The following is a 19,414-nucleotide window of genomic DNA, read 5'->3' as shown; positions in this document are numbered from 1 at the left end:
TAACAGGGTCACTTATATCTCAAAATTAATAATTCCAGTCCAATGCAGGACCTTTATGTTAGCCTGACTGAACGTTTTCCCCTCAGCTTTTGTCAAGGGCAGATATTTACCGTATTTTTCGCTCTATAAGACGCACCAGACCACAAGACGCACCTAGTTTTTGGAGGAGGAAAACAAGAAAAAAAAATAATCTGAATCTCAGAAGCCAGAACAGCAAGAGGGATCGCTGCGCAGTGAAAGCAGCAATCCCTCTTGCTGTTCTGGCTTCTGGGATAGCTGCGCAGCCTGCATTCGCTCCATAAGACGCACACACATCTCCCCTTACTTTTTAGAAGGGAAAAAGTGAGTCTTATAGAGCAAAAAATACGGTAAACATCCCCAGAAATGACAGACATTGCGAATGTTCTTTGAATGTGCAAGTAAAGATACACAGATATCTCGGGATTTTATTCCAGAGCAACTCAGGTTGGTCAAACCATTGCACATGTGCTATAACACAGGCAAAGCGTATCTCCTCAGCAGTAACTCACTTTTATTTTCATTGAAAAGCAAAACATCGAGTCAGCTGTAAATAAACGTATCATTTTCTACTGTCCATTGTACAACCAGCTACGCAGACGCATGCTATCCCATTTTTTGGGTCGCCTAACATCATGGCACAATGAAAATATCAGATTTTATCTGTCTGACATTAATCCCGAAGTAACTGTAAGGGTGGCCGAGTTTTTGTCAATAGTATCTCTTAACGTGGTGAATGGCACTATTGAGCGGGAAGAAATCCCAATGAAAATCCTCATCATTATATATTTTACATGGCTGTTTATTTGTATATATTTTAAATTTTTATATATGGATGTTTTATGATGGCCTATACTTGCAATGCCTAATAAAGGTTTGGCGAAGTAAGATGCAACATGTCCCTTGAAGAGCAAGACATCAGGAAGGAAACTGGCATACCCATTCAGGACTTTCTGCATGCCAAAGACAAATCTAGCTGGACCCCAGTACCTGTTTCTATGGAGCCCGGGAAAGCTGAATGACACAACAATGTGATGTTGACTTGGTGACGGAGAGAGCTCAGCGAAATATGGCACGTATTTTTACAAGTTAGTTTTCCATGAGGTGTGAATGGCTCCTTCTCTCCTGCAAGTCTTCAACAAGCAGGGGGAAGAAAAAATGCACAATATATGTTGAAATGCAGGCTTAAGAGATTGGGGGTTCAGAATGAAGGTTTGTAAAGACATCCACTTCATGTTCAAGCCTGAGATCAGCTCTTGCAGAAGGTCTGAAACCAGCTCCAACTTTTCCCATATTAATACATTGCATGCAATCTCAAGTTAAACATGCCAGGGCAGATTTGTTAAAAATACAGTGGTACCTCTGGTTAAGTACTTAATTCGTTCCGGAGGTCTGTACTTAACCTGAAATTGTTCTTAACCTGAAGCACCACTTTAGCTAATGGGGCCTCCTGCTGCTGCCGCGCCGCCGGAGCACAATTTCTGTTCTCATCCTGAAGCAAAGTTCTTAACCTGAAGCACTATTTCTGGGTTAGCGGAGTCTGTAACCTGAAGCGTATGTAACCTGAGGTACCACTGTAATAATAATGCAGAAACAGGGGCAGCTAGTTATAATAGGCTCTGGGGAAACACACAATTGCTCCATGTTTAAAAGGGGAAGAGAAAAAGGGAAGGAGAACATACACAAGACAAGGATTAAACCCAATACAAAACCTTATTAGAATACACAGTGCTTACAATCAGTACATAGTTTTTAACAGGCTGGGGCACAGGGAAGTCTAGTATACCAAGATGGCTCTTCCTCTAGGTTAAATGCAATACAACTTTCCTGAAAAGTCATTTTGATAAGGATTTATATATTACTGATGGAAACATTTGAGAGGCACTCTGTAGTCCCTTCAAAGCACATTAGCAGTCTTTACTAACATCAGTATAGGCCCCACCCCACCTACACACACACACACACTTTCTCTCACTAGGGCTATGCAGAATACACTATTAAATTCCCTGTATGCAGCCTATTATAACACCCTCTGGCAAGTACCTGGCACAGACAGCCTCTATATAAGCAGAATCAGCTGGTGCTGTCTATTCTGCAGTGAATCTCTATGCTAGACAGGAATTCATTGTGCATTTTCGTAGCTTGAACTTGAACTTTCCCCCCAGTCCAGGCTTAGAAGGCTTCATGCCACCAGACTCAGTGTCATTTTTATTCAGAAAGCTAGTTTTGTGATATGAAACATGATTCTACAATCCAGGGCAATTTGATTATATTTAAATTTAGGATATAATGTCACACAGATTCTAATAATCACTTATCAGAGCAAAGACTATTCAGTGGTACCTTGGTTTACTAACTTAATCCATTCCAGAAATCCGTTCTTAAACCAAAGCATTCTTAAACCAAGGCGTGCTTTCCCATAGCAGTGGGGAACTCAGTTTACAAATGGAACACACTCAACAGGAAGCAAAACATGTTCTTATTTCAAGGCAAAGTTCACAAACCAAAACACCTACTTGCGGGTTTGCAGAGCTTTTAATCCTAGTTGTTCATAAACTAAGCTGTTCTTAAACCAAGGTACCACTGTAATTGTAAGTGATTATTTTTGGAATTGATTCATGAATAAAACTGTGCCTCTCAGTATCTAAGGTTATAGAATACCTGTAGTCATAGCCATAGATAGTTTGCCAAGCTTGGTGGCACGAATCCTGAGCCCAGCAGCAATCTAGACACAGAGTCAATGGTTGCATAGGCACCAGATAAGGAGCTGGACCAGTTTCTGCTGGAGATCAGGAGACTTCACTGGTGTCTTCTCCTGGGCTTGAGGGACCCACTGGCTTTCACAGTATCTCCCCTTAGGTACAGCAGCACAGAAGAAGCTACCGTATTTTTCGCCCTATAGGACGCACTTTTCCCCCTCCAAAAATGAAGGGGAAATGTGTGTGCGTCCTATGGGGCGAATGCAGGCTTTCGCTGAAGCATGGAGAGCGAGAGGGGTCAGTGTGCACTGACCCCTCTCCCTCTCCAGGCTTCAGAAAGCTATCTGCAAGCCCTGGGAGCCCGCGGGAGTCCCCCCCCCCCGGGCTCCCCTGCCTTGTGCAGAGCTGCCTGCACCCCGAAGCCCGAGCGCGCTGAGCAGTCGCGCCGGGGCTTTCGGTAGCTGTGCGCAAGCCGCTGGAGCCCTCCCCCGGCTTGCACAGAGCTGTCTCTTATCCCGAAGCCCCGGCGCGCTGAGCAGTCGCGCCAGGGCTTCGGGTAGCTGTGCGCAAGCCACGGGAGCCCTCCCCCGGCTTGCACAGACCTGCCTCTTATCCCGAAACCCCGGCGCTCAGAGAGTTGCCTGCAAGCTAAACTCTGCACGCGTTGAGCTCAGCGCGCCCAGGCTTGGCGCAGCTCTCCGCAATGCGTGGGAGCCCGGCGCTGGGCTCCCGCGGCTTGCGGAGAGTTGCCTGTTCTGGGGGCTGGGGTCGGGGGAAGCTCGAGCTTCCCCCGACCCAGCCCCGCGCCTGGGGGGGAAATAATTTTTCCCCCCTTTATTTCCCCCCAAAAAACTAGGTGCGCCTTATAGGATGGTGCGTCCTATAGGGCGAAAAATACGCTAAGTTCTCCAAAAGGAGGTGGAGCCTGTGGGAGATAGCCTTGGTGGGCAGAGATCCAGTTTGCTTTCAACCTCTGTCCAGCAAAGGTAGGCCAGGAGTTACAGAACCACGGATAGCTACGAATGAGCTACTGATAGAAGGGGTGTTCGGCACAATGGGAAGCACGCAGCGATAGTCCAGCATCAAAACCTGTGGGGACTGGAGGCGAGACTAGGCAAGACATCAATCGTGCAACTAGCAACTGGATGGACAGCAATCTTATTTTATTGCAGGCAAGGAAATGGATAAAAACTGGTAGATATGCAAAATCTAGTGACAGGTTTTTACAAAGGCAACTGCACTGCTCTTTAAAGAAGTCTGGACTGCTGTTCAAGCCCTTTCAAGTCACAATTGTCTTGAGACATCCAGTATTTCCAAATCCTTCCTTGTCGCTTTTAAAATTAGGAAGAAGAGAAAGGCTATGAACTGAAGACAAATGATGTGGTAACACTGCTGAAACCAAGCAGTTTGGAGGCTGGTCAGTGCCTGAGTGTGAAACCCTAGTGTGGTGCAATGGTGATAGTGTCAGACTAGGCTCAGGGAGACCTAGGCTCAAATCTCCACTCAGTTACAAAGCTCGGGAGAGCCTACTGGATCACACCAATGGCCCACCTAGTTCAGCATCCTGTTCTCACAGTGGTCAGCCAGATGCCTGTGCAGAAACCCACAAGAGGACTCAAGCACACGAGCGCTATCCCCTTTTGCCATTTCCAGCAACTCATAATTCAGAAGCATTACTGCCTTTGACCATGGAAGCAGGGCATAAGGATGCCTAGGACCCATTGATAGCCTTATCCTCCATGAATTGTCTAATCCTCTTTTAAATATTAATATTAATTTGTAACACACCCTGGGACCTTAAGGTGAAAGGCAGGTAATAAATTGCAATAATAATAATAACAACAACAACAACAACAATAATAATATGGAGGAGGAGGTCATCACTGCCTTGTTGGTGGCCATCACTATCTCCTGTGGGATCAAATTCCATAGTTTATGCTTTAACTATGATGACCCTTGTAAAGGTAAAGGGACCATTAGGTCCAGTCGTGACTGACTCTGGGGTTGCGGCGCTCATCTCGCTTTATTGGCCGAGGGAGCCGGCGTACAGCTTCCGGGTCATGTGACCAGCATGACTAAGCCGCTTCTGGCGAACCAGAGCAGCGCACGGAAACGCCGTTTACCTTCCCGCCGGAGCGCTACCTATTTATCTACTTGCACTTTGACGTGCTTTCGAACTGCTAGGTGGGCAGGATGACCCTTGAACCAGTCACCATCTCTTAGCCTAAGCTACCTCAGAAAGTTACTGCAAGAATGAAACAGGCGAGAGTTTAAGCGTGTGTTCATTTTTAGCTCCTTGGAAAGAAGTGGGTTAAAAAATGTAATGAACAAGCAAATTATATGCCTACTATCTTGAAGGAAGACAGGATGTACTATTTTCTAATCTGTTATTTGCACTTATCATTCCGCTCCTGTCATCTTGCTTTTCTTCTGGTGTTTTTAACGAACATTCTGCAAACAAAAAAAGTCTGAACTTGCAATTTATTATCTTGCTTTGTCTTCCAGTCCACTGCCTCTAGAACATAATTCTTATAAAGTACTTTTGGGATCTTGTCAATTACTTTCTTCATAAAATTGACCATTAAGATCCTTAATTGATCCTAAGCCACATCTTTGCACGTCGTTACACAGCAAGAAGAAAGCTTTGCCTTTTGCACTGGCCTGTGCAATAAATTGTGGTCCAAATAGGATAATTAAGTTGTACTCTTCCTTTCAGAGATGTGGGGTGGATGCATTAGCTATCAGGTGTCATAAGATTGATAGATGCAAAAGCACTCAGTAAGCATTATGATTAGCCAGGTTAATTTTGAGATATTGGGTTATTACTGCTTCTAACATGGAGGCAGAGCGTTGCCATCACGGCTAGGAACCACTGATAGACATGTCTTCAATGAATTTGTCTAATCCTCTTTTAAATATTAATATTAATGTTGTGTTTTAAAGGTTACAACCACCATTTCAATTAATTCAAAAAGTATTTGCAAGGCAAACTGGCCAGAGCTGATCAGCAGTTTCCTAGAACACACACCACCAATAAAGTTCACTTACACAAAACTGCCATGTACAGCTTGTCTAGGAAAGGAGATGCAAAATTGATTTCTCTACAGAACAATGAATTATGTATGCCACCTATGCTCCACATCATTGGTAGCAATAAAGAAAGTATTTTGTAGGATCTTACGCTAATGGTATTACGTATAATGGTATTATACATGAGCTTGGATTAAGTATGTCCATAGTAGAACTCCTAGAAGCAGCTATGAATAAGTTTCTGAATTTCCATGCATTTGGTATAATGTGATATTATTGTTTTTAATGGCCAGAAGTAGTATGAATGACAGACTTGCACCACAAGTCATACTGTATTTTAAATAACCTAAAGAATTGTGATACAGTGGTACCTCGGGTTACATACGCTTCAGGTTACAGACGCTTCAGGTTACAGACTCTGCTAACCCAGAAATAGTACCTTGGGTTAAGAACTTTGCTTCAGGATGAGCACAGAAATCGTGCTGCAGCAGCGCAGCAGCAGCAAGAGGCCCCATTAGCTACAGTCGTGCTTCAGGTTAAGAACAGTTTCAGGTTAAGAATGGACCTCCGGAACGAATTAAGTACGTAACCAGAGATACCACTGTAATAGCCAAAAAGTAATTTGGTTAATCTTTTTAGAAAGTGCTTAATAGTATTAACAAAAAAATAAATTTAAAGAACCCTAAAGCACCTCCAATCCAGAAGTGATGTATAAAAATGAATGCCCTAACTAAGGTACAATCTGGTACTTGCATGTATTTTTTTCTTTTTATCTATTGGATGGTGTATATAAAAGAATTTTAAAAGAAATTTCTGTGCCGTTTTTGTAAAGGCCATTAATATTTAATAAGCTAAAAAGATATTAAAGCTCACAGTTAAACAACACCGATTAAGACATGACAGCTCACACAATTCAAGGTATAGAAAGCATGGAAATCTACAAACTTGGGACTAACTTGCCTCTACGTATTTTAACATTACCTAGTGGGGACCGGGACGCAGGTGGCGCTGTGGGTAAAACCTCAGTGCCTAGGACTTGCCGATCGCATGGTCGGCGGTTCGAATCCCCGCGGCGGGGTGAACTCCCGTCGTTCGGTCCCAGCTCCTGCCCACCTAGCAGTTCGAAAGCACCAAGTGCAAGTAGATAAATAGGTACCGCTTTATAGCAGGAAGGTAACAGCGTTTCCATGTGCTGCTCTGGTGCTGGCTCGCCAGAGCAGCTTCGTCACGCTGGCCACGTGACCCGGAAATGTCTTCGGACAGCGCTGACTCCCGGCCTCTTAAGTGAGATGAGCACACAACCCCAGAGTCGGACACAACTGGCCCATACGGGCAGGGGTACCTTTACCTTTTTAGTGGGGACCAGAAAAAAGCTGACTCTGATCAGGCTGATCAGAGTGCCTTGTTACAGTATGGTTTTAATCACAGAATTTGAAGATATCTAGTCTCTTCCCCTGTCAATACCATTAGGAAATTTCTCCTAGGATTTATCCAAAATCTGCTTCCCTTAAAGTCTGCTCCATCTTCTGTGTGACCACTGTTCAGATATTCAGAGTCAACCATCATGCCTGCCCTTAATCTTATATTCTGCACAACTTTGCAATACTTTATAGTGGAGAATGCAAAAAATATTGCTGAGCAATAGCTGGGCTGGTGCTGGTGATATACGGCCTCAGTTAGAGGACTTATTCACCCAGTCTAAGTGTGTGTTTTTTAAGCCTTTCCATTGGTGACATTTCCATTTAAAGAATGAATGATGTTTTTAAAAAAATTCTGAACCCGTCCCCCTCCAAAAAAAACAAAACACCCAGCAGCAGCTAGCACCCCTCATCCAAAAGGGGTAGTTCACCCATCTGACACACCCAGATTCATCCACTCAACATTTCCCCGGGTGATTTTATTCTTCAAGATGCAACAACCCACTGAAATGAAGGGGGAGCCATGCAAGACCACATTTGTCCCCAGCGTTCCAATGGAGACTGCACAGGAGAAATTCCCACTGGATTGCACAGGAGAAATTCCCACTGGATTGGGGCTTTAGAATAATTTAAGGGTGCGTCAAACTTGGACCACTAACCCTAAACACAGCACATGCTACTTAACATAAGTGGGGTTTACTTCATTAGTAACGGGTTTAAAAAAACATGTCCTAATTTTAAGCCCACTCCTCCGGAAAAACTGCTGACCGCAAAGACTGATAACATCTGGAGCAACAAGCGAGAGCTGCTTCTGAATCAAACCTGTCGAGGATTTAGTGGCGCCCCTTCCAACACGAAGGACTGAAGCTCCTTAGGGCTATTAATCAATCATGGCTTAAATGCACCAGATGCTTGATAAAAGCTCTAAGCCAGCCTCCCACAGCCTGGTGCCCTCCACATGTTGCGGACTACAACTGACTTCAGCCCCAGCAAGCATGGACAATGGTCAGGGATGATGGGCGTTGCTGTAGTACACAATATCTGGACAGTGCCACACTGGGGAAAGGCTGCGCTAAGAGAGATTTTATGGAACCGTATGCATTTTTATTTGGCAATGTATCATTTCTCCCTCTCCCACATTCTACTCACAGACCCAGCTGAAATATGCAGAATGAACAACTGATAATGTACAAACACTTTCTACAAAGCTAAGCACACATGCAAATGGAAATAATCAGTATCTGCAAAATCATGACAGATTGCATTCCGGACCAAAAAAAAAAATGAGCCAGCAAGATGAAAGTTACTCCCTGAGGATTATTTCGTTGAGGTCACTGTTGCAACAGTCTGCTAATTCTCAGTGAACAGCTTCCAGCAGGGCACCTCATATGAACTTCAGGCTCCAATGCTAACCACATTTGACCTCAGTCTGTGTGGAAAGCAACTCGCTATGAGGGGTCTGCATAGCATCTCTGCTACAAAATCAGACAGAAAGCAAACTCGGAAGTCCTAGCCCAGTGCAAATTGTATGGATGGTTGTGAATTCATTTAATTTTCTCTTCATTCTGAAGCTTAGGCACAATTCCCAGCTAAAAGTGGCTTTCCATGTCCAGCTGCTATAACTTTTTGCCCTCGGTAGAAGGAATGTGTGAAAATTGTCAAATTCAACAATAGTTATCAAATTCTAGGATATCGACTGAAAAATAATAGATGACAAAGATTGCACATTACAGGATAGGCCTTTGAAATGGCGGGGTTAATTGCTGCTCCAACACGGATTAATTCAAGCCAAATCCTATTTCATATTTTCCTTCCTCATGGCAGAATTGATATTCAAACCTAAGCCTCCCTGCTCCTACTCCAACACTCAGCCTTGCTGGCTCCTGATGTTACACCATAAAAAGGTCAAAGATAAAGGTAAAAGAAGAAGAGGAGCTTGGATCTGATATCCCGCTTTATCACTACCCTAAGGAGTCTCAAAGCAGCTAACCATCTCCTTTCCCTTCCTCCCCCACAACAAACACTCTGTGAGGTGAATGAGGCTGAGAAACTTCAGAGAAGTGTGACTGGCCCAAGGTCACCCAGCAGCTGAATGTGGATGAGCAGGGACGCGAACCCAGTTCACCAGATTACGAGTCTACCGCTCTTAACCACTACACCACACTGGCTCTGGACCCCGGGATGGTGCCTGTAAGATAACTTTTCAGATCAGTCCTACTTCTCAGTGTGGTTTCCTACCCTTCCGCAAGCCAAACCATAAGCATGAACAGGTGAATGTAAAGGTACTCAAAGGAAAAATCTTGACTTCTCCCCTGGTCCTGGATGCACTTCCCAAGGCATGGCTCAAAAAATACATTCAAACCCATGGTTATGGTTTGTCTCCTCCAGACAAATGATGAGCAATAACTCAAGAACAAGCCTTGGCTATAATTTATTGTTTGTCTGGAGAGAGACAAGCCATGAGCCTCCGTTTAGATGTAACACTAAGCCAAATTATGGTTTCACTTTGAATAGCAGGGTCAGGGGAGGAGCAAAGCAGCCAGGATTTTTCCTCAGAGAACCTGCATGGTCTCGCGCTCATGCTTAGCCATGGTTTGGCAGTGTGTTATGTGATATCTGGACCTCTGATTCTTGACATTGTCTCCAATAGCAGCATGCCAGGTGTCCTGTAAAGCACATAAAAATGACCTTTCTCTGATGTCCTGCTCACCTAATGATCAAGATACTCGGGAGTTTCTACTCAACTTGCATGACTAATATCTAGTCAGCCCTACATTTTTATTATGACCCTGGTGATCTACCTAAAATTTAAATATACATTATGTGAAGCAGCAATTGCTTTTGTTAGTCCCAAACCCATCAATAACATTGAATGATCCAAAGTTCTAGTGCTTCAAGAGTAAATGAGTTTCTCTCTGTTAATTCTCTGTACACTGCATATTTTTGAAAGTTGTTTATTTGCTATACATTTATTAAGGTATCCAACCAAATTTTGGGCAACCTGTCAGACATTTCAACTGGGATTATTAACAGTTAACCCTGTGATATTTATTACAGCATACATGTAAGGAAAATCCTTTCAGAACCTTTCCGCACAGAAAACACATATCGCAGATGGAGAAAATTATGCTATTGTGACAGGAAGAAAGAAAGCCTCTTTCACACAAACCTGGCCATTTGTTTATATGCTTCCTCAGCCACAGCAAAGATGTGGGGATCCATATCCCCCATGTTCTGGCCACTGTACGCATTGATGATATCTTCGCCATAGATAGGCAGTTGTTCATAAGGATTTATGGCTACTAAAACTATACCTGCAAAATAAAATTAGGGAGAAAAATTATGAGATATGTTGTTGGCAAATATTAAATAGAAAAGAAAGTGGGGGGTTCTATTTTAGAGAAAGATTTGTTCTGCATGAAATTGTCCAAAACTTGTTTTCCTCCCTTTTGTATTTGTTTCATGAAAACAGAGGTCATGAGGAATATAAAGCTAAACAGGTATATAGGTGACCATTTATCACTCTGAAAACCATACAAAGGGTGACTAATTTCTATGCAGAGTGTCAGCTGAAAGCATTTTCCTGGCTTCTGAGTCTTCATGACTTACAGTAGGTCACAGCCCACCCAGCTTAAAAAGATTTCAAGTAGCTGATTGGCAGGGAAAGAGCTGTATTACCTCCTTCTGTTTCCTGCCTACTCCAGCACCTTTGACTTATCCACAGACTGGGGAGAGATGAAGAGTCTCAGCATGCAGGGAATCCGATTTCCAGTTCAACAGTATCTCAAGCAGCAGGGCTGGGAAAGTCGTCTGCCTGAGACCTTGGCAAGCAGGGCTAAACGCTACAGTAGGCAATAGTGGACTAGAGGGGCCAACAGTATGACACAGGGTAAGACAGGCTCATGTAATTATAGTCCAAATGAAGGAGAGATACCATGATCTGTGCAAGAGGTGCTGCCAGATAGATTATTATTAGATAACCACCCTGTTTGTCAGCCTTCAAAGGGGCTATCGGAACTATATGCAGGCAGCCTTTCCAAGAGCCCTAGGCACATTCTACACTCATAGGTCAAAAGTAGCCATGTTTAGCCAAGTTCTGCCTGTCTGATTCTAAGAGCTCTTCTACAGACAGGCACACAAGGCAGCAGACCACCTTGCTTCCGCAGCTGTTTTTCTCTCCACTTACCAGCTAATTTCCCCTGGGAGTTGGAAGGCTACGCAGAGAGATACAGGGACAGAAACAAAGAGGGAGATAAGTGGCGGGTGACGCCTGCTTCCCCCTAGGTTTACAATCCCCATTAACTTTCTCTGCCTGCCTCCCTTCAAAACTCTCACCAGCCAGAGTTTGGCTGCATGTGGCTACATGTAGTGAGTGTAGCAAACCACAGGCTCTAAGCCATGGGTAGACAAGCTAGGGCCCGGGGGCTGGATCCAGCCCAATTGCCTTCTAAATCCGGCCCACGGACGGTCCGGGAATCAGCATGTTTTTACATGAGTAGAATGTGCGCTTTTAATTAAAATGCATCTGTGGGTTATTTGTGGGGCATAGGAATTCGTTCATTATTTTTTTCAAAATATAGTCCGGCCCCCCACAAGGTCTAAGGGACAGCGGACCGGCTCTCTGCTGAAAAAGTTTGATGACCCCTGCTCTGCTTTAGAGATCCAGCTACCTTTTTCAAATGCTGTTTATTCACTTAACTGACTGCAATGCCTTATAACCTTTCCACTGTTTTCTTTCTTCCTACATTGTTTCCTCAAATAGTTGCCTCCACATGATCTTTCATGTGGTCCAAGGAACAACTTGAGAATGAGGTGGATCTGTTGTACCCTTTCAGCCACCAAAATTAGGTGTGGGGAGAAGCTTTCCAACAGCAGATAGTTAGTAGAGAGACCAACTAAGGCTCTTCCCTATACCCAGCCCCATACCACACTTTGCAGATGCGACTTAAAGTCACCCATAGTTGGAAACTCATTGTATGCAGTTATTACCAAGAAAATTAGCAAGTTTATTTTGGCATTGTTTTCTACAGGAGTAACTATGAACACCATCTACAGATAATTGGTTCTCTGCCATTACGCTCACACCATATCTAGATGAGCATTTCAAGACATATTGTCCTTCCAGGCTTGTGAGGCCTGCCATTTGTTCATCATTGCATCTGCAGGGAAGCAATGCAGTGGGTACAAGCAAATTTTTATATATACTTATATGCCACTTACATGCCATTAAAGGCTAAATTATAATCAATTATATATAATGCTAAATACCATATTTTTCACCCTATAGGACGCACCAGCCCATAGGACGCACCTAGATTTTGGGGGGAGGGAATAAAGGGGGAAAAAATATTTTTTCCCCAGGCGCGGAGCTGGGGAAGCCCGAGCTTCCCCTGACCCCCGACCCCAGAGTGATGGCGAAGCTGCACGCAGCTTCGGCATCGCTCTAGGAGCTTGCCGAGCTGGGGGGATAGCTTCCTGAAGCCTGGAGAGCGAGAGGGGTCGGTGCGCACCGACCCCTCTTGCTCTCCAGGCTTCAGCGAAAGCCTTCATTCGCCCCATAGGACGCACACACATTTCCCCTTCATTTTTGGAGGGGGGAAAGTGTGTTCTATAGGGCGAAAAATACGGTAATATATAATAAAATTTAGTGTTTAATAACAGTCAGTCATATTAGCTTCTAAAGTAACAAATGCTCTGTGCCATGCATCTGTGGAGCTTTGCAGTTTCACAGGATACGCCTCCTTGTTACAGACTGCAATTACATACCGTTCAACAGTCCTGATTCTGCCAGAACAGCCACAGAATAATAATCAATCATAATAATGTTATTATTTATACCCCGCCCATCTGGCTGAGTTTCCCCAGCCACTCTGGGGAAACACAAAATAAAAACAGTTAGAGCTGGATACGGAACAACTGATTGGTTCAAAATTGGGAAAGGAGTACGACAAGGCTGTATATTGTCTCCCTGTTTATTTAACTTATATGCAGAATTCATCGTGCGAAAGGCTGGGCTGAATGAATCCCAAACCGGAATTAAGATTGCCAGAAGAAATATCAACAACCCCAGATATGCAGATGACACAACCTTGATGGCAGAAAGTGAGGAGGAATTAAAGAACCTTTTAATGAGAGTGAAAGAGGAGAGTGCAAAATATGGTTTGAAGCTCAACATCAAAAAAACTAAGATCACGGCCACTGGTCCCATCGCCTCCTGGCAAATAGAAGGGGAAGAAATGCAGTGAGAGATTTTACTTTCTTGGGCTCCCTGATCACTGCAGATGGTGACAGCAGTCATGAAATTAAAAGACGGCTGCTTCTTGGGAGAAAAGCAATGACAAACCTAGAAAGCATCTTAAAAAGCAGAGACATCACCTTGCTGACAAAGGTCCGTATAGTAAAAACTATGGTTTTCCCAGTAGTGATGTATGGAAGCAAGAGCTGGACCATAAAGGCTGATCGCCAAAGAATTGATGCTTTTGAATTATGGTGCTGGAGGAGACTCTTGAGAGTCCCACGGACTATAAGAAGATCAAACCTCTCCATTCTGAAGGAAATCAGCCCTGAGTGCTCACCGGAAGGTCAGATCCTGAAGCTGAGGCTCCAATACTCTGGCCACCTCATGAGAAGAGAAGATTCCCTGGAAAAGAACCTGATGTTGGGAAAGATGGAGGGCACAAGGAGAAGGGGATGACAGAGGACAAGATGGTTGGACAGTGTTCTGGAAGCTACAAACAGGAGTTTGATCAAGCTGTGGGAGGCAGTGGAAGACAGGAGTGCCTGGCGTGCTCTGGTCTATGGGGTCACGAAGAGTCGGACACGACTAAACAACAAACGGTGCTTCTGAAGGAATTCCCACCTCAGGGGGTTATGGTGGGGGGAACAGTCTCATGAGGAATCCGCACTTGGAATGAACAGCCCAGGCATTGTAAGAGGGACTTAGAGCTCTGACTCATCCAGGTGCTGGGAAGGGATTTGAGATAGGCTCCCCTTACAACAGGGACGCGGGTGGCACTGTGGGTTAAACCACAGAGCCTAGGACATGCCGATCAGAAGGTCGGCGGTTCAAATCCCCATGATGGGGTGAGCTCCTGTTGCTAGGTCCCAACTCCTGCCAACCTTGCAGTTTGAAAGCATGTCAAAGTGCAAGTAGATAAATAGGTACCGCTCCGGTGGTAAGGTAAATGGCGTTTCCGTGCGCTGCTCTGGTTCGCCAAAAGTGGCTCAGTCATGCTGGCCACATGACCCGGAAGCTGTACGCTGGCTCTCTCAGCCAATAAAGCGAGATGAGCGCCGCAACCCCAGAGTCGGTCACGACTGGACCTAATGATGAGGGGTCCCTTTACCTTTACCTTTACCCCTTGCAATACTGGGGTAAATTGAAGGATCGGAGAGGAAGGAGTGGACACATCTCTGTGCCCCAAAATATGTTTATTGTGCTCCCTGTTTCCAACGTCTTTCTCCAGCCTTGGTAGGCAGTGGCTCCGACTCAAGCCATGTAGCAACGCAGTACCATCCTGATTTTTTTTCCCCCAGGAATGTTGGAGGGTATGCAATCATCTATAAATAAATGTTTGATTTGAAAGGAGAATGCCAGGAGCCAATTCAGGTGTGCTAACATGCAAGTAGGCACAGTTCACCTGGGAAGAAAAGAGTGTTTGTTTTTCCGCTCCATGTGAAGCATCCCCAGTGAACAGGTACCTTCCACCTTTCTCAAAAAACAACATCATTAGGATTGCAGCTCTGAGGCAGAGATGCAAAAGGTTAGAGGGAATAAGTATCTCCAGGGCCTCTTGAAATGCTCTAGTGAAAATGAACACATATACTGAAGTAGCTTTATGTACAACTCAATAAACAGTTTTCAATTCTATCAGTTGTTAGAATGTTCTTGCTAACTAATTATAAATAGAATGGGCTAGATTCACTTAAAACTGAAAACCCATTTTAAAAAGTTTCTCTTTTTAATTTCAGAAGATAGAGAGCCAAAACATTCTCCCTGCAAAGGATAGCTTAAAGAATGGAAGTGTAAATGTATTTCAGGCCTTGAAGAAAAATGAACTGTTTTAATAAACTCTTGGTTTTTCCAATAATCCCCAGGGATGGGGAGTCTGTGGCCCACAGATGTTGTACTCCACTCCGCATCAGCCCCAACCAACATGCGCAATACCATCAAGGTTGAGTAGAGCTATAGTCCAACAACATATGAGGAACCAAAGGGTCCCATTCTTTTGGATTACCCCTTCAGAGTGTGACATGCTGATACTCCGGATTGCTCTATTACTTGGTAGTAAGCCACATTCAACTCAATGGGACTAACTTCCAAGTATGCACACCTGTAACTTTAATATTTTTGCCTGATGAAATATCTCTGGAATAAAATCCCTAAGAACACATAAAAGTCTATGTTTATTTTGTTCTACTATGGCAGATCAGGAGTTTAACATTTTGCCCTGCTAGTCAAGATATGCTCAGGGCTGTGTCAGCATAGATAAGATCATGTCTTCTCTACCAGTATTAAAAACCAACTGGTCACTGCAGTTTTATATGACCAACTAGGATATGCACCTGAATTCCAAAAATGAGAGCTTTCAGTGGTTTAAAAACATTCTAATTCTAGTTATTGCAAAAGAAATACTCCAAGAATTTAAAAAACTGATGCCAAAAATATATTTTTGTAATTCGGAGTGTGTCACTTGTGACAGTTTTTACAGAACAACATTAAAGAGATTTCAAACAAAATCAAAACAAAAATACCTTTGTAGTTTGTAATATGTGACATTTTAGTGTATTTTTCATCTTTGTTGGAAGCCGCACAGAGTGGCTGGGGAAACCCAGCCAGATGGGCGGGGTACAAATAATAAATAATTAATTATTATTATTATAATTATTATTATTACAAAAGTAGATGCCAAAGTGTGATAGCATAATATTTGTTTAAATTAAGTATTTGAATGCAACAGCCCCTGCTACATTTGGCTTTATGGAGGGGCTTCTAGCCAAGATATATCATTTGCTATATTGATTTACAGGTGCTACTACAGTCAAAGGCAGAACACAGGAAAGTCAAGCTATATGGAGCAAAACCAACACAACTATGTGCTAATCATCACCAAGGAAGAATTGCATCCTACACTTATAGAATGCAAATAAAATAGATTTCAAGAGAATTTAGTTCCAAGTATGGCCACTTCAAACATTATTTACACAGCTTGACTGCTGCTCAAAATCCACATGGTTGTGGTGAAATTTGTTTCCCATGTAAATTGGCTAGACTGTACTAAGAATCTGCATCAGTGTCACAGCTCTGTAAGCTGCTGTGCAGCCAAACATTTGCACAGCCACATTATATCCTGAGCATGCAGAGATGATGTTATCCCATTACCATGTTCTGCCAACATTGGAATCAGCCCTAAGCTTACATACCACAGTGGTTTTCAAAATTAAATACATTACTTTTTAAAAACAGACTCTTCTATGGGATTCCCAAACACCTTATTTTTGTCATTTTGTAGTTGACATATAATCTGATTTTACATGTTAACATTTAAATAGCAGAATTTCTTCTGCAAAAAAAGAATTGTTACCTATAACCAATGGAAACAAACATTTGTTAAGGTTTTTTAGCCTACATTTCAGAAAGGCAGTTTCCAGTTAAGGAACCCATACAAGGATTACTGCATATATGATTAACATTTTCAGTGACAAATCGGTAATAATTTCTGAAGTTTGACTTATTATTTTTTCTATACCTGTTTTTAAACTGTTCTGCTTGTTTTTACTTTGTGCTGCTGTTTTAGTCTTGTACTGTTATAGTATTCTACTATTTTATGAGTTTCAGGATGTTATGGTTTAATTTTATTACATAGGATTTTATTTATAAATAGAAAGTATTTATACAAATTTCTGGAAAAAGAAACCAAAAACAAACTAACGGGCCCTAAATGCAACATATAACTTAATATATCCATAGCTATCTGACGTGCCCAGCCACATAAGAAAGTCTGGTTTTGTGCTTACCACAATATGTATATATGAGCTTGGAATCTATAAACCGAACTTTCAGGTTATGAAGAACAGCAGGTTCATGGAGATAGCTGAGGGCTGTCAGATCATTTTCACCCACAAGTATGTCAGGGTTTCGCAGGGGCGGTAGCTCCTTGGACTTAGCATCAAGGCTATATTGAAGTTCCTGGAAATTAAATAAGAGCATATATTACATGCATCCAAAATGATCAAACACATCACTATACATTTTTTAAAAGAAACGTATATGGATATAGTTGAGTACACATACATAACTGCCAATTTTATTTACAATATACCGTAAGCCACATTGAGCACTTGGGTTAATAGGCAAAATATAAATAAAAGCTGCAACAATTTCAGGCATGTCTAATTGATGTGCGATCGCCGCCGTGCAGGTCCTTTTGAATCCAGAAGAGGGCAGAGTAGAGGCAGAATGGGGTGGGGCAGAGCTTACGGGGCAGCGCACTCTGCCGACGTACACGGGGGCCGGAAATGGAACCCCCGTGCAAAATGGTTGGCACCTGTACTACAAATAAACAAGACCATGAACATGTAACCTTTTGCAGCAAATGATAGCAAATTTTAAAAAAAAACATTAAAAGAGTTAACATTACCTTGCCATCCTCAACACGAAGATGAAGGACTTTGTCTCCTGATTTATAATCTTTTACAAGTTCTGCTGATTTCCAGACTACTTCTGGATCAGGTATCCAAATCCTTGCATACTGCAAAACAAAATTAAGAAAGGATCAGCTGTATTTTCTCAGCAATTTGTATTGAAATAATAAGAATAATCACACACACTAACATTATCTTTTAAAAATTATCAGCCATGTAATGGGGGGAAATATTTACAGCAAACATGATGGTCTTCAGCTGAATTCAATGAGAACACTGTATTGAAATAATCCAATGAACTGAGTTTTTATCCCCAGTTAATCCTATGGACTTATTTGAAATCAGGGATGCAATCCTAAACAAGGTATCTAGGAAGTGTCTCAAGGGAACTCAAGGGAAATTATGCAATGCCCACAGGTATGTATTGAATGCTTCAAGGCAAAGACAGGCAGGAATTATTACCACCACCACTTGAGAAGAATTTCTGAAATTGTTTATTAATGCTAACTTAATAACTACTACTTCCATGCACTGACTTAACTTTATTAACAGATGTAGCCTATACAGATTGTTAGGAAATTAAAAAGTGCTTGGGAATTTTTGTTATAATTTCACTCCAATGACTCCTAGGTTTTACTGCAGTGGAAAATGCCTCCAAGTACTGACACTATGGACTCCACCAAAAGGACTTGAAGGCAAGGACTGAAGATCATCCATCGTGTTTTTTATTTGAAGATTCTAATCTAGAAGTGCAATAGGCACTTTCTTTTGAAGAAAGATGATATAGTGGTCTAACTGGAAACTCCTTGTGGAAAGAGAAGACATACTCCTAAAGATTTATTTTCCCCGCCCACATATATAACTTTTCTCATACAACACATTCAGTCCAAGACATCCTGGTCTTGAAATCAGAATCCAAATTGTGCCCATCCCTCCACAAAATGCACCATTGTTGTCATATGCATCCACACAAACAACCGTTATAAATTCACACGTTGCACTAAGGTCATTCATTTAAAAGTTGCACCCTCTCTTCCTAACCTCAAACATCACCAAAAATCATTACAAACTGTGCTCTGAGGTCCTGGTTACAGACAAACTCAGCTTTGCACTAAATGATTTGGCTGTAACAAACAGCTGTGCCACTAAATCAGGAGGGGATGCGAGCAGGTGAAGCCGGAGGGGAAGACTAAGCATACGAGTAGTCATGGAGCAGCAAACCATAGCTTGCCACTGCATCAGAATGAGTCCAACGTTTCTTTAAAAATTTGTGGAAAATACAGATGGCAGACAAGAGGACTATTCAGATATTTTGATAACACTCGTATTTCACAAACTCTCAAGTGGCAAGGCTGCCTTTCCATATACTCCATCTGTCCCTGCCTACCAGGGACAGTACCAATTTTTTGTTACCTGTCTCTGAGAAATGATGGCCCCTATTTTTGCCTTGCTGAAATCGTTTTAATGTGAATTGCTAGAATTGCCACGCTTTAGGAATCAGCTCACTCTACCACCACGAGGGAATCTAGAGCTTACATTACTGAGTGGGGATAGAGCATACCGTTTGTGGTTAACACACACATATAAATCCATGCGCTGTGACAT

General features: G+C 42.8%; 1 protein-coding gene across 8 annotated transcripts in view; it reads right to left on the bottom strand.

The window, feature by feature from the left end:
* Positions 1-19,414, bottom strand: part of MYO5A (myosin VA) — a 120,437-nt gene that overhangs the window by 74,729 nt on the left and 26,294 nt on the right. For all 8 annotated transcript variants that reach the window (XM_083411760.1, XM_083411763.1, XM_083411765.1 and 5 more), the window contains exons 2-4: positions 17,806-17,916; positions 17,183-17,354; positions 10,335-10,479 (exon numbers count right to left, since the gene is read on the bottom strand). In XM_083411760.1, the coding sequence (XP_083267886.1) occupies positions 10,335-10,479; positions 17,183-17,354; positions 17,806-17,916 (428 nt within the window). The remainder of the gene's footprint in view (positions 1-10,334; positions 10,480-17,182; positions 17,355-17,805; positions 17,917-19,414) is intronic.

The sequence above is a fragment of the Podarcis tiliguerta genome (genome assembly GCF_965153285.1).
Source record: "Podarcis tiliguerta genome assembly, chromosome: 14".
Classification (NCBI taxonomy): Eukaryota; Metazoa; Chordata; class Lepidosauria; order Squamata; family Lacertidae; genus Podarcis; species Podarcis tiliguerta.
Note: the sequence above shows the minus strand (reverse complement) of the source record. Positions and strands in the feature narration are given on the sequence as shown.